Source organism: Cryptomeria japonica, chromosome 10, assembly GCF_030272615.1.
Source record: "Cryptomeria japonica chromosome 10, Sugi_1.0, whole genome shotgun sequence".
Lineage (NCBI taxonomy): Eukaryota > Viridiplantae > Streptophyta > Pinopsida > Cupressales > Cupressaceae > Cryptomeria > Cryptomeria japonica.
This window is the reverse complement of record NC_081414.1, coordinates 219,345,901-219,362,297: the sequence shown is the minus strand read 5'-3', so window position 1 is coordinate 219,362,297 and position 16,397 is coordinate 219,345,901. Positions and strand designations below refer to the sequence as shown.

Below are 16,397 nucleotides of genomic sequence, written 5' to 3'. Positions count from 1 at the left end.
AGCAATTGAATATGTTTTTTTCAAACAATTAGCAAATAGAAGAGATTAATAATTTATACTGTAATAATTATAATGAATAATGAATGAATAGGAACTCAATCAAATTAATACATATAATGTAATAAATAAATGAGAGGCTTAGTAAAACTATTAATTTTATAAATTTAGGTAAACAATATTTAATTTTTTTCAATTAAGAATACTATAACGCATTTAAAATCTAATATTTATTTGAGAATGTGATTAGTGAACAAATCATAAAGGAAAAATTCATAGATATAATTGATGGAAGAGTAATTGAATAATAAAAGTTAATAAAAATTGTGTGCAACCGGTTGATTGCAATAATACTAGCCTAACGGCAAGTACTAATAAGATGAAATCTTGAACAAAATACTAAAATAAATATAAACTATGAACAACAAGAACGGTTGTCTTCTATTTTGGTAGATCAGATTATGATATTGTTCAGTCTCATTGTTCTATTTTGCTACAAGAATTTTTAAGTGCCAATATATGAGAGAAATCTGGTGTATAAGTTTCTAACGGTGGTCTTGATTGATCACAACACAGATTGTGCTTCTCTTTTAGTCTTCTGTTTCGCTGAATTATTTATCTGAAACGTCGTAATCTCTCTTTTTCTTCCACTGATTTGATTTTTTCTGCAATTCTGGCAAATCAATAAAACATTCTTCAAAATTCATACGTTAAATATTATAAAATCAGATGTCAAAGTAGCTATTAACTATTGGAAAATCAGATAGAGAAGCATGCAGTGTTGATCAAACAGTCTAGACAAGGATAGCTGAAATTAAAATAACACAGTTCAATTTTAAAAGCATCATTACCTATTTATGGAATTTCAGCATTAGAGTTTTTCTCTTGAACAGCCACCTCCAAAGACTTTTCTTCCTTGATTCCTGAGAATTCAGAGTCATGGCCAATAATCTCCGTGTCATTGGCTGGCTGTTTAGATTTCAAATACTCTCCATATAAATATGAGGCAAAACCCCATAACGCCAGTACAAGAGCAATGCCTTTCTCCCCGCTGAAATTCTCATGATATATAATAACTGCTAATAATTGTGTCACTGGAATAAACACAGTTTTGAGGATACCACTTAACAGAGATGACGTTAGAAAGATGACACCAAACACCCCAATGAAGAAGAGCTGCCATGAGATTGCATTCCATACTAAAGCAATGTAGAACTTAGCTTCCCCAATATCAGATGCCTTCGCCTCACTTGCAACGGTCTCGAAATCCTTGTTCACTACCATGGCAATTGTGCACAACACTGTTGCAGAAAATGACATTATGAGCTGCATCTCCATTACTAGAGTATACGTTACTCTGCACTTGCTTGTCTTGTACACAAGTTCAATGATGGGAAGGACTAATCCATAGAGCCCAGCTGCACCAATTGTCAAAAGAAAACCCAATATGTACTTTGTGGTTGTGATCTCTTTAGGTTTGTCACTCTTGGTTTGGAAGGCCAGCAAGACAGAGCCCAGGGTGAGCAAAATTACAGCATTGATTGAATAAGGGCTGAATCTCTGACGTACCAAGAGAAATGCAAAGATTGCATTGAAGGCCAGCTGAGTGGCATTCAACAAGGAGTATGTAGAGAGAGGCAGATATGATACCCCCCAAGCATCCATATAATCATCCACCGCCGTGATAAGCCCAATTGTACAAGCACCAAGACATTGATAGATAGTAACATGTTTAACATCTGGCTGTCTTTTGTATATTATGCAGAGGGGCAGAATGAGAATGGGCCACCCTGCAGTCTCTAGCCAGGAACAGAGCCATCTACTAGACCCTCCATGAACGAAGTAAAACCTGAGTGACAATGGCCCTGCAGTGGTGCCGATGCATAAGGCCAAGCAATTCAGCAACAATATTGTCCACTCCATCATGCTCTTCTTCTTTCTCTGGCTTTCCTTGAGATCCATTGTTTCTGAATCTAAAGGAGATGGGAATGTACACTTTGTAGTTAAAGCACAATCAAGTATGGAGGGTGGTCCTAGTATACTCTATAGCCCACTGCTCTGATGGATTTAAACAAAATGATTAGGGTGGATTCCTATAAACAGATAATTCCTTTAAATCTTGGAAACAGTAAAAGTGCAGTAGTTTCACCGCTGCATACACAAAGAAGGAGCTGCCCCCTGGCTACAAAGATCCACGCTTTTCCTTCCTTTGATTTCTGACATGCTTATATTGCCACATTTTATTTATTATATCTGCCATAAAACATTCAAACCGGCGACAGCTACATAATTATAGCTCTCGTTCTGTCTTTTATTCACTAAAATTCTCCATCTCATAATGATATTCACTGTATTAAAGGGAATGAAAACTGAGCACTTTCTATATTATGCTTCTCTGACATTTTGAAGGGCATTGCAGTAAACAGACGCTAACAATAGCAAAGCTTTGGCATTAAGGCCATTAAATTATCTCCTTTATCAGGAAAATAACTTTATAAACAATAAATAACAATACAAAAGAAGAGCAGACGCATGGGCATCTTTCATTGCTGAAAATTTTCAAGTCCGAAGACCTAAAAAAATCAATACAATAGAACTGCCAAATGGGCATGTTCATTCCGACAAAATCTGCTCTGTGCACAGTGAAGTCTTATAACACGGCTAAAATTGTTTTATAGTTATACGCACCTTCTAATCACATGGATAGTTACCTCCATCAACAACTCCATGGCTGAATTCTTTGATAATTATGGGCTTAGTTACGACCTCTGTTAAGAACGGAGTTAGATTGGAATCGGCAGTCCTTGGATATTAAAAAAGATTGGATTCGATGGTGAGATTAGAACAGGCACCTTGACAGAGAGTTCAACTTATCATGGATATATTGTAATAAGCTCCCGAAAACAATGACTGGTCATCTATCTCCGATGAGGACCCCGTAATAATTTTATTTTTAGTCCTCTGGCATGTTGTTCTCCGGAAGAGACTGCAAAGGGAGGCAAATCCTAGGCAGGCGTTTTATACAACCACTAGGAATATTGTTGTCTAGTACCATTTTTGTTGGAATATTGTTGTCTACAACATGTTAGGAATATTGTCGTCTACCATTTTTGTTGGAATATTGTTGTCTAGTAGAGGATTAAGAATATCGTTGTCTAGTCGAGGATTAAGAATATTGTTGTCTAAGTATCATTCTGTTTTTAACATGGTAAGATGGATAGATGATATTTGAGAAATTTGATATTTTGTATAATGTTATTTGTCAGGCCTTATCTTTAGATGAAAATTAAATATTTTTTTAGATGCTACTTTGAGTTGGGTCAGTTGATTCAAATGATTCAGATAGTTATTTTATGATAAGACCTCCATTATGATTACGTTGCATGTGTAAAATGGTTTGATTATATTTATAGAATCTTTTATACTTAAAGATAAATTTGAAAATGCAAAATGACTTCGTTGATAAATTGTATTGGTTTAGAATGGGGACACATTTAAAAGGATGATATATGATGATTATAAGTTCATGTTCCTATGACTATGATACTATTTTGTATTGGCAATTGTGACTAAGGGTGATCTGACCTTAGACTCAAAAGAAGGAAGTTGAGAGAAAGAAATCTCATGATGTTAAGGTAAGTAATCTTCCTACTTTTCCTTATTTTGTTATTTTTAAAGAAGATTAAGTGTAAGGATCAAGTGCCAACTATATTTGGTTTTGTCATTTTTAAAGAAGATTAAGTCTAAGGATCAAGTGCCAACTATATTTGGTAACTCTAATGGAAGGAATACCTGTATAGTGAAATAAATGTGTAAGTGGAGACTAAATATTGAACACCTGAGATAAATAATTTTTATGATGTGAAGAGTGTTCTTTTAAATGTAATATGGATTGGATGATTTAGTTATTTTAAGTTACATAGACTATGAATAAATTCATGGTTATTTGGTTATATTACTATATTCTACTAATCGATGCATTTGAGAATGATCTAAGCACAGGATTGAAGAAATTGTGTGGAAGAAAACAATCTTGTGTGGAAGAAAACAATCTTCATTTGAGAAGGACATATATTTGGGTAAAGGCTAAACAAAGGATGAAAGCTACAAGGGAGGTATGGATTCTTTTGAATAGTTCACCTAACCAATCTTAATTAACTTTGAATATGAATTATTGAAATTTACTTGTATAATAGCAATATAGTAATAGTAATTGGGAAGAATGGAACACTCATAAGAAAACACTAGAATCATTTAGGTAGTAAGTTAAATAGGAAAGATTGGATAATATTACATATGATTAAGGATAGTTTATGGGAGGTATGGTATTCTGATTAATAAATATTGTGAGATCTATGGATAGTCATATAAATATGTATCCATTCTTCATATTTTCTTAACTTTACAATGAGTTAATATTGGATCTAATATAAGGCCCCACCCATACATGGGAATAGACACTTCATGTTTCGATGTTACTTCAAGATATTTTATTTAATTTAGATTATGTGCAGATTCAATTTATGACTAAGTCTAGATTATGGTGCATTTCAAGTGTAAAGAGGTATATTTATAATTTTGAGTCATCCTAGTGTGATTGGATTGTGCTTATGTTTCTATTTATATCGAATTGTGTTTGATAGCGGAATATGCCCTTAGTGATTTGATAGGTGATCCATTACAAGGTAAATCACTCTAGTTCATATCGTGGTTGAGTAGCGTGTATCACAATTATATTGATTACGTATAAATTTTAATGGCGTACATGCCAAAAGTTTGTTTACATTCTTGATCATATGCATTTTGTTATGGTAAGATTATAAGTGTGAATTAAAAAGTGTATGATGTACCTATTGATTGTTTTATTATTGATTTCATATAATGATCACCTCTATATTAGAATAATGAACATAAAGTTTTAGAAGAATCACAATGAATAATATTAATACTCCACTATCAACACTCATTTCTATGACAACATCTATAATGTATAAATAAAGTATGCTCCCTCTTTGGACTGACTAAATATTCTATTGGATGCAATTATTCATAAAGGTTATCACCCTATCCATCATACTATAAAAGTACTAAAGCTTTGATTAAGAAAGCAGGAGTGCACACAATGAATTAAAAATAGTCTTATTCATATCACCAACTATTATTATTGTTATAGTGTGACACAAGTATAGTATTCAACACTTGGACTTTTGTATTATTATTATTATTATTATTATAGAGACAAGGGTGAGTTTTGATACCATTATTTGGGAAGTGATGGCCTAGCCGACTATCCTTACAAGATCCATTAAATAAATAGACCGTCAATGATTTGAGGCAATATGCGAGTTAAAAGTATTCAAATACAATTCACTAAATGTTAACTATTCAAATTTGTCTTGCCAATATTAAATGGAATAGTTGCTTCAGGTAAAATAATCAATTAATTTCATGCAATACTCATCTTACATAGCCTCATACTCCGCTGAAGCTATTTTGGCTCCAAAACAGACCTTCCGTACAATATGTTAGTGACAGGTTAGTCAATCGCAGTCGTTAATTGCAAAATCGACTGTGTAAAACACACGACTAACACACGTGTTAGTCAATCTGTACGATCTTTTTGAAACCAGAATAGACCCATCCCTCATATGCTCAACCATTTAATAAATACGAGGAGTAAATGTTGTCAGGGTGGCAATGGAGGTCATGGCGCAATCATGTGTTGTGTTGAAATTAAAAGGGAGATGAGAAGGAAATTAAGCGAGGGTAGGCCAAAGGTAAGGGCATAATGATAAGAAAGTCATGGACAGCTTGTGAAAAGTATGGGCTTTCAGAAAATAATAAATGACACATCTAGAGTGAACGAGAACTACCATTCAATTGGATGCATCGATGGCTCAGATAGCTAGGACAATACTATTATGTCACCACAATAGCTAGTCGTAGGGTGCTTTCCCAATGTCGTGTATGGAGGTAGCGTGAAGGAGAAAAAGTAAGAGGGAGTCAATTCAAGCATTTATGGGGATTTATGAGTCCACGTTTTTCTTCATGCATTTTTCTAGGAAGGGGTTTTTGGAGATACCGGGGGTGGAATTCTCTGGTACGCACTTTTGCTTCTACGCAGCTCATTGGGATTTCTATGCTTCCAAATATTGTGTACATGTCTACCAGAGTAGTCTTAACTACAATGTCCCCAAGCTGCGATTTTATCATAGGAAGGAAGGATCGGACGATATGATTGTGGATTTTGGTTGTACACTAGCCAAATGCATTTGCTTGGAACTTTCTAAAGTCTTTTCAATAAACATATCTGGCAGGTACCCTCTAAGCGACTGCTAGTTGTATTCTCTCGCAAGTCTCTGGAGTCTTTTCAACAAACTCTTATTTTCCTGCATATCTTGTAATTGTAGAATCTAAAACAGAGGATAAAGAAACAAAAAATCTTTTGACACAAACATAAATTTTATTAAAATCTGGAAAAGCCAATTACATTGTTGCAGGCCACATCTCAACTGTTACAAAGGGTAGTCTTTTATAGAGGTTGCAGCATCTTGGAACAAATAGTTTACTTCTATATTTAGTGATTATATTCCATGCATTCAACATGCATTGCATGCACTGGGTTTTGTAACTAACAAATCTAAAAATAAATCAATGTCTAGCTAAGTGTTAAGGTGCATGATAGTGAGGCTAGGTGCATGGCGGTGAGACTCATGCATCACATGCCAACATACTTCCCCTGGATGTTGAGACTCACAGTCTGATCTCAAAGCTTTGACAAACTAAATCTTTGCAACTCGATGTGACCTTACAAGATAACTCAATGTGGGAAAGTCCAAACCCTTGCAACTGACCATGCAACACAAATCATAGCAAGCAATCATCTACTACTTGACTCAAACATCCAAACTGTGTTCGATCACTTCTCTCATTCACATGTGAACATTTAGGCTTGTACAACCTTCTAAACATAGTCATTTAACTTTTGCCAATAGGATCCATCGATCCAACCATAATCAATTTGCATACAACCTTTCTTAGATTGCTCATTCATCCATTTGTTTCAACATGACTCTTCACGATGATTTTTCAACCCACAAATTGAACAAGGGTGAAGATCCCAACACTTATCTTTTTTATGTCCTTCTCTAATTCTTTCAGCTGATTTGCATAAGCCTGTAACACTACAACATCAAATCTCTCTTTCTTATCATATCCAAAGCCTTCATACTGGGGCCTCATAGTTGGCTTAATGGGCTCTCTTATTTATTGCCCATTCTTTCCCAAACCTTTTCCGTTATAACCCCCCATTTTTGCATGATCTTCATACCAATATTATTTTCAAAACAACCTTTGTTTTTCACATCACAACATGCACGTGTGCATGCAAACACATCCTTACATTCAAGTTCACAATTTTCACTTGCAAAAAATTTCGATACATCATCCATATCAACCAAAGGACACAAATCACTTGTATCACATGCAACATCATGTACAAGAGGCTTCAGCCTTAGACTATCATTTTCTTTTGCCAACAACTTTAACTGTTCTTCCAGATCTTCATTCTTCTTTTTTATTTCATCAAACAATTTTAATTTTGCTTCTTGATCTGCATTCTTCTTTTTAACCTTTTGCAATTGTTTTTCAAGCTTCTCAATTTCAAACAACTACTCACATCTTTCTTTTCCAAATTCTTTTAAATTTGCTATCAACTGTGAATTACACTCTTTCAATTTCACCAATTCATCTTTCAAATAATTTTTTTCACATATTAAACTTGCATTTTCTTTTTTAGCTCTTTTACCTGTTTTCCCCATTAAAAATAAATTAATTTTACCCGACACTGCTTACAAATCTTTCCGTTCGATAGCTACTTCAAGAGTTCTGGACACTTCTTTTACTTCTTCGACAATGGAAATCAATAATTTCACCAACAATATTATTGTTTCTCTCTATTTTGTATGGCTGCAATCTTCTACACCTTTCATAATCTGGGTTTCCTAATTTATACCAAAAGAAATTTCTTTGACGATAGAAACTGGCTGAAACACTCCTTCATAAGCTGTAATATTTTTCAATTGCACACCCACAATTTTCTTCAACATTGTGTGCCCAATTGTCCTGCTCTGATACCACTTGTAGAATGTAAAACAGAGGATAAAAAAATAAAAAATCTTTTGACACAAACACAAATCTTTTATTCAAATCTGAAAAACCCAATTACATTGTTGCAGGCCACATCTCAATTGTTATAAAATGCAGTCTTTTATAGAGGTTGCAGCCTCTTGAAACAAATAGTTTACTTATATATTTAGTGATTATATTTAGTGATTATATTCCATGCATTCAACATGCACTGCATGCACTGGGTTTTGTAACTAACAGATCTAAAAATAAATCAATGCAGATTAAATCCTAAATTAACTCACTAAAAATATAACTAAGTATTGTCTTCAACGAAATGCAGCACGCAGTAACTAGCTAAGTATTACAGTGCATGACAGTGAGGCTAGGTTCATGGCAGTGAGGCTCATGCATCACATGCCAACAATAATTATGGCTTTCCATGAGATCAAACTGCTTTTAGGCGCTTTGCTATGCCTGGTCCATGCTTCCACCGTTTGTATTTATCTCTTTGTGGCATCTTATGCCCATACCCTGTTCCAAGCTCCCATTTTATCAGACATAGAAAGGATGCTGGAAAGAAAAGAATGTTGAATTTGATCTTACACCTACGGGTTGCAATTGCTTGAAAGTTTCCAAAGCCCTTTTTACAAATCCGTGTTGTTCTTACTTTGCAATCATTACAAGCCGCTGAAAAAGTCCTCTGGAGTCTCTTGGTAAAAATGTTTCCACTTGGGTGCTCACTATAAGAGGGTAGCACACGAGCTGGGAGAGCGCATAATTTTGGCCGGATCGCCTTTGATGGCAGTGTTACTGTCCAGGTATTTAATTCGACTTTAATTTCAATTTTCTTGATTCTATGTGTTAGTAATTTAAAGAAGATTGTATTTTCTTAAGAGTAGCTTATTTTAATCTTGGTCAGGGATAAGCTACTGTTGGCCTCTCCAAACAAATAACTACTGAATTCTTCTGGGTGAAGCAGTGAAGTTTACTTAAGTTCTCTATTTATCGAAACACTTACAAACTCGGGTAGATTAAATCACTGCTTCACTTTTTTTTTCAAACATACATTTCAGTTTGGGCATTTGAACCTTTACTTTATGAAATATGCTATGGTTAAGTGGAATAGTTTAAAAAGCGTAATCTATTTGAGTTGGGGTGGCCTCTACTATTAATAGGCTTTTTAGGGTCAACATATTCCCAATTACAAAGGTCTTCATACACAATAAATTTGAGGTCTATTACAAACAATTTCCTCATGAAGCACTTCAATTGATTACGCATCACAACTGTGAACTTTGAGATCCCACGTTTGACTAACAATTCCCTTGCCTTGCATATAGTATATAATTAGTACTAATAGTAACTTCTTCTTTTGATAACTTATTGGTTGCATCATTTTGGATACTTTCGTAGTAAACCAAGTGATGGTCATTGTAAAATATAGAGTAAATGCAACCTAATCATTTTGCATAATTATTGGAATAAGTAGCTTCACTTACAAAAGTTGTTACCTTTTTAGTATTGAATGCTTTCCATTTATTTAATCTAGAGCTTTGGTGCCTATCGAATTAAAAATTATATTGATTATGATTAGATAGTTCATTACATTAGTCTTGGGTTAAAGATATATTTATTTGATCATAGAAAGACATTACTCTTCTTGTTAAGGTCAAAAATATTGGTTGGTAAATGTATGTAGGGGGATTTATCTCAAGATTTTCAAAGGAATTCAAACATGGTTTTGTTGTTATTAAATGTATTACCGTTGTTGTATACATAACTTTAAAACCCTAGAACAAAAGTACATCTTTGATTGAAGAAGAGATATGGTTCCATTGTGAAGTATACTAATTTAATGCTTTTGGAAAAGGAATGCGCTTAGTGTACTTGTTCATGTTCTATGTGTGAGATGAGTCTACATCAGTAGATGTCTAAAAGGAACTGGTGTCTATTCTCAAAAGGTCAAATGTGGAAGGTCATTATTACATAGTTGAGATTAATAAAAAACAAACTATATATGCATTTCTAGTATTTATTTGTGATCTCAAAATATCATTTTATTACAAGAATTGGAATATTGTTAGAAGGATTATGATTGGATTAATTTGAAGTAAGTTTATGAATTTGAGGATTATATCACTTTATTATCCAACTGTGTGGCTTATGCTTATAGATCTCCTTTGGAGAGCATCTGTTTTGTATGGTCTTTATCTTACACATAAATTGTGTCCTCTTTTAATCTTGAAATCTTTCTGTCCTCAAGATGAGTTATCATGAGAGTTATATGAATCATCTTGGTGTTTATCACTACTAGGAGATCACATCAGTATAGTAGAGATAACCAATTGAAGAAGAATGAAAATTGATTTTTACTTTAATCATTATTTTACTATAGACATTGGTATATGGGTTATGGATGACCCATTTGTTTTAGCTAAGTCGTCTACTTTGTTTCACCTAAGTGGGTGGTAGCCAGCGAGAAAACTGTCTGGGAATTGGACCCTAGAAAGGGTTGCATACCCACTCTTTACCATCATATAAGATGGGTTTTAAATTGTTTTTATGAACTACAGAGTCTCTACACCTTCACGTAGGCAAGGCCATCTGTGATGAGCCCCCGAGGCACTAGGTCTTGCATGTCTGAGTTTTGGTTGACCTCACCACTCCTTCACAATATATGTTTTCTCTATTCATTTATGAAATCTAGTAAGTGGATGTTGTAAATTGATCCAGTTAAAGTTATGATTCATGATAATCAAGATCTAACTATCCTATGATCTTATGCTTGAACTCTAAGACATATAGATATCTTGCAGGTCCAGATAAAGAAGGCAAAGATATCACATCATGAAAGAATGCAAAAGTAACTTGAGTAAGAAGGATGTATATTGTGTTGGGGACCAAAGAAAGCATTAATTTAATGTTTATGAATTAATTTTATTGATATGGTAACTTGATATTTACTACTATGGCTTGAAGTGTGCAATGTATTATGTTGATGTTGAAAGATATTTGCAAGAATAGTAAACTATAGTGTAAATCATTTATGTTTATTGTGTGTCTTAAATGTTTTCATATTGGAAATTGCATTTCCATTTATATATCATGTTATTTGTGATAAAAAAACTTTTAAAAAAATTGTTAGTGTTGTGTCATGTTCACTTGGTAAAAAGTGGGTATGACATTATTGAAGAATTGTCGAAGCTAGTGAGCACTAAGAAATTTAGGTGGTGCTATGAATCTATGAGCCTCTTGACTCCAAGAAATTAATGGATAATGTTTGAACTCCTTTTGATCTTGCAAGGTGTTTGAGAAGTGGAATCATAATGATCAGAACACGAAATTATGATTTTCAAGATATATAATACAAAAACTCAATTTATAAGTTATCAATATTATTCTATCCTTTAAATTTTATTAGATTATTTGACATCAATTTTTTAATGATTGGGATATAGATATCTTCAAGATCTACAATTTAAAGAAGGGGCTCAATCAGCTTTGTAGATAAAACTTTATGGCCTTTGAAAGTTGGGCCTTGATCACATTGGAAATATAAGAATGTTAATGAGTTGTAAGAGGGCACTACACTTGTTTACTAACATATGGCATGCGATATGATACATCATAGAGAACATTTCAAAGAGTATTATGATTAGATTACGACATGTGAAAATGATAAGTTATTTATAATCTATGTACTCACCTTGGGATTTGGGAATTAGATTTTTAACTAAAAGAATTGAGCACCTTTTTAATGGTTTTATCCCATGGTTTCCAAATTACTATTTGATGGTTTCATGTATTGCTTCTCTTATATATTGGGTGTAGGCCTATGATAATAGTTTGATAATGGGTTTTGTAGATGCTATTATGCTACTAGAATTACTCCAAATTCACTTATTTGTGATGCATTCATGAAGTCTTAAAAACATTCTAAGTGTATTGTAACCTTTGATAAGTGAATAATAAATTGAACTTATGTTGAGTGTGGGATTTCTTCTAATTTTTTTTTGCTATGTAAATCACTATATTGTTATATATTGCTTTTGCATCTATAGCTTGTAGCTAAATAATTAGTTTAATTTTTTGCACATACTTTCTCTCATTAATTTGTCTAGGAAGTGTATTTCAGACTTTTTCTTCCTTTCATTTAAAATCCTAGTGGCCAAATATCACATGAAATGACTCTACAAAAGACACAAATGTGTAGTGCTTGGTTGATAGGACTCAAATACTTTGTGCAAATCAAGGTGGATAACGTGTATATGGAAGTGTACATATGCATGGATAGAATAACTCTAGACAAAGAAAATATCTTATAATACTTGAATACAAGTGGCTAGGGATGTGTGTAATGGATATGTATGTGGCATAAGGTAAAGGAATTGAATTACACAAATTAAACCTCGTTAATTTTGAGACAAAATCTTTAAAGCAATGAAGATAGACTATATTATTTCACAAACAATATTATTCGATAGAGGAATTGTCAATATTATTTCACAAACAATATTATTCGATAGAGGAATTGTCATATAACTATACAAACCTCTAAAATCAAATTTTGTTGTGGCCTTCCTCTAATCAAAGCTATTTAAACAAGTCTAATATTTTATAAATTGGATAAATTTTACACTAACCTTTAGTTTTTCTCACTTCTTAAATAGATAACAATGAAAGATGGAAATATGTCATGCATTTCTATGTAAGAATAAAAAATCCATTAAAAAATTAGGGGGTTCTTATTAAGTACATATCTCAAGTTACTTTTTGTTGCATATCAAAGTTCTTTGCACTTTATCATTCGAATTAAAGCTTTCTACTACATAAGAAAAGTCCAAAAAGAAATCATCAACATTCTCATTGTAACAAGAAATAATTTACAACATTCATTTTACTTCCAAGCATATTTAAGGAGATGAAGTGAGATAAGCTATATTTGATAATTGATATTCATTATATAGGTACCCTTATGTTATTCGTAATAAATTTTTTTAATGAAGCAAATACAAATATCTTTGATAAGAATAAAGATATATATCTTTTAAAGCTTTATCTTTCTATATAATCAATAGGAAAGAAAACCATATTTAAAATGTAAATTCATTTTTTTTATGATTAATATTTATTATATTACTTTAATATTTTTAAAATAAATTTTAAATATCAATAAATTAAAAAGATCTAAAACATTTATAATTTAAAAAAAAAAAAAATACTAAAAATATAATGAAATGATCAGTAATCTCCACTTTCTAAACACTTTTTAAAATAACTCTAAGAATGTATAAATGTACAATTCTTAACTTAAAAAAAGTTTAAATATTTATATTTATCATCTATTTGATAACAACTTTGAGTTCCATTACTAATTATAAAAATTAATATTTTTTAAAGGTAGGAACGAAAGGAAACACGTTTTGTCTATTGTTTAAGAAAAATAACAAACTACAATTGTATAGGCTACGTAAACGAGAGCAATTTGGTGTATAAGTTTCAAAGGTGTTGTTCACTGCCCACAACAAAGATTATGCGTCTTTTTGGGGTCTTCTGTTTTGCCCAGTTGTTTATCTGAAGTGTAGAAATCTCTAATTTGCTCCCATTGTCTTAATTTTCTCTGCAATTTTGACAAAACATTAAACACCCTCTTAAAATCCATACAAAAAATAATAAAATTACATGCTGAAGTAGCTATTAATTATTGGAAAATCAGACAGAAGCGCACGCAACGTTGAACAAACAGTATAGACAAGGATCATTGAAATTAATAGAATAGATTAGAGATCAACTTTGAAAGCGTCACCTAGTTCTGGAGTTTCTGCATTAGTACTATTCTCTTCAAACTCCATCTCCAAAGCTCGTTCTTCTTTGATACCAGAACATTCACAGTTATGGCCAGGAATATGTTGGTCGTTTAACTCTGTGACATTGGCTGGCTGTTTGGATTTCAAATACTCTCCATATAAAAATGAGGCAAAACCCCATAAGGCCAGTGCCAGAGCAAGGCCCTTCTCCCCGCTGAAATTCTCATGGTATATAATAACTGCTAACACTTGTGTCACTGGAATAAATACAGTTTTGAGGATACCACTTAATAGAGAAGACGTTAGAAATATGACACCAAACACCCCAATGAAGAAGAGCTGCCATGAGATTGCATTCCATACTAAAGCAGTGTAGAATTTAACCTCCCCCACATCAGATGCCCTTGCCTCACTTGCAACAGTCTCGAAATCCTTGTTCACTACCATGCCAATTGTGCACAACACAGTTGCAGAAAATGACATTATGAGCTGCATCTCCATAACTAGAGTATATGTTACTCTGCGCTTGCTTCTCTTGTACACAAGTTCAATGACAGGAAGGACTAATCCATAGAGCCCAGCTGCACCAATTGTCAAAAGAAAACCTAATATGTAGTTTTTGTTTGAGTGCCCTTTAGGTCTGTCACTCTTGGATTGGAAGGCAAGCAAGACAGAGCCCAAAGTGAGCAATATTATAGCATTGATAGAATAGGGGCTGAATCTCTGACGGACCAAGAGATATGCAAAGATTGCATTGAAGGCCAGCTGAGTGGTATTCAACAAGGCGTAAGTAGAGAGAGGCAGGTAAGAGACTCCCCATGCATCCATGTAATCATCCACCCCTGTGATGAGCCCAATTGCACAGAAAGCAAGGCATTGTTGAGGAGTAACATGTTGAACATCTGGCTGCCTTTTGTATAGTATGAGGAGAGGCAGAATGAGAATGGGCCACCCTGCAGTTTCTAGCCAGGAACACAGCCACCTACTAGACCCTCCATGTATAAAGTAAAACCTGAGTGACAATGGCCCTGCAGTTGTGCCAATGCATAAGGCCAAGCAGCTTAACAACACCAACATCCACTGCATCAAGCTCTTCTTTTTCTTAGTCTGGTTTTCCTCCAGATCCATTGTATCTGAATCTAGAGGAGATGTTTATGTACACCTTGTAAACTAAGCACAATCAATTATGAAGGGTGCTCTTATATGCTGTGTAGCCTAAAGCACAGATGAATTCAAGGATCCCTACAAACAGGGGATTCCAGGCTTCAATCTTGTTAACAGTGAAAGCCCAATAGTCTCACCTCTGCATACACAAAGGAGAACCCTAGAAAAGATCGCTTTTCTTTCCTTTGATGTCTAAGATGCTTAGATTACCACATTTCATTTATCATGTCTGCCACAAAGCATTCAGACCGGCGACAGTTATACAATCGTCTGTGTCTTTTTTGGCCCTTCTTCACTGATATTCTTCTCTCGTCATCTTAAAAGGAATAGGAACTCGAGCAGTTTCTTTTATGTTTCTCTGAAATTTTGAGTGGTATTGGAGTAAGCAGACGCTAACAATAGGAAAACTTTGGCATTTAGCCTATTAAGTAGCAGATTTATTACCTGAGCATGACTAAATAAACATTACAAAAGAAGATAAGACGCATGGTTTTCTTTCATTTCTGAAAAATTCCCTACTGTCTACCCAACTCTCACCACTTTCTGAGAAAAATCGAACATATAAAATTTGCACTTTAACTCAAGCAGTTGGTGGTCAGACTTATCTACCTCTACTCATCGCTGCCCCTACTAAAGTTGACTCCACCATTGAAGAATTCACGACCAAAGCTCAAAGATGCCCAAACATGTAGCATTAGCATGCATTTCAAATGTTTCCGAAAAGAATTTATGTGGCTAGCAATTATATATAATGTGTACTAGGCACATCAATAAGTATTTCCAACGAGTGCATTTCTTAATTAAGTAGATAATTTAAAATATATATATTTTTAGTATTAGAATTCATTTTTATATATAGTTTATATCGTAAGGAGTTGGATTAGATTGTTCATTGAATTATCTACTATTTTGATATAGACATTATGTGTAGGCCATCTTCCTCTTTCATATATGTATTATTTTGTATGATTCATCAAACATTAGACTAGTGAGATTGTCTATGATCAATGTCTTCGATATTTATAGATGCTCTTTAAAGTATGAGACTTGAAAAATATTGAAAATTTATTGATTTTTCAAGTCTATTACATTTTAAGCAAGAAATGACAATAACAATCATGAATAACTGAAACAATTAATATAGTGCTTCGATTATGCATATCCCAAATGGCCTTAAACATAATATCCAAATTTGACAATAACATAGAGTGGGAAAACCAATAGTTTGTTATCACTTTAGTAGATAATACTATAACTTTCCCTAGTGCTCTATTAATGACACGTTTGACAATCCATGAA

At 33.4% G+C, this 16,397-nt stretch overlaps 2 protein-coding genes across 2 annotated transcripts; both read right to left on the bottom strand.

The window, feature by feature from the left end:
• Positions 1 to 852: 852 nt before the first annotated feature.
• Positions 853 to 1,959, bottom strand: LOC131034858 (purine permease 3-like). The gene has a single exon (XM_057966456.1). The coding sequence runs from the start codon at positions 1,957 to 1,959 to the stop codon at positions 853 to 855; it is 1,107 nt and encodes a 368-aa protein (XP_057822439.1).
• An 11,948-nt stretch (positions 1,960 to 13,907) lies between these two features.
• On the bottom strand, positions 13,908 to 15,427 carry LOC131034859 (purine permease 3-like). Its single transcript, XM_057966458.1, has one exon. It carries the CDS (start codon positions 15,060 to 15,062, stop codon positions 13,908 to 13,910), a length of 1,155 nt encoding a protein of 384 aa, XP_057822441.1. The 5' UTR covers positions 15,063 to 15,427.
• Between the last annotated feature and the right edge of the window lie 970 nt (positions 15,428 to 16,397).

Bases quoted from the DNA above. Each gene is read 5' to 3' on its own strand.
- LOC131034858 (XM_057966456.1), bottom strand. From the start codon at position 1,959: ATGGATCTCAAGGAAAGCCAGAGAAAGAAGAAGAGCATGATGGAGTGG.
- LOC131034859 (XM_057966458.1), bottom strand. From the start codon at position 15,062: ATGGATCTGGAGGAAAACCAGACTAAGAAAAAGAAGAGCTTGATGCAG.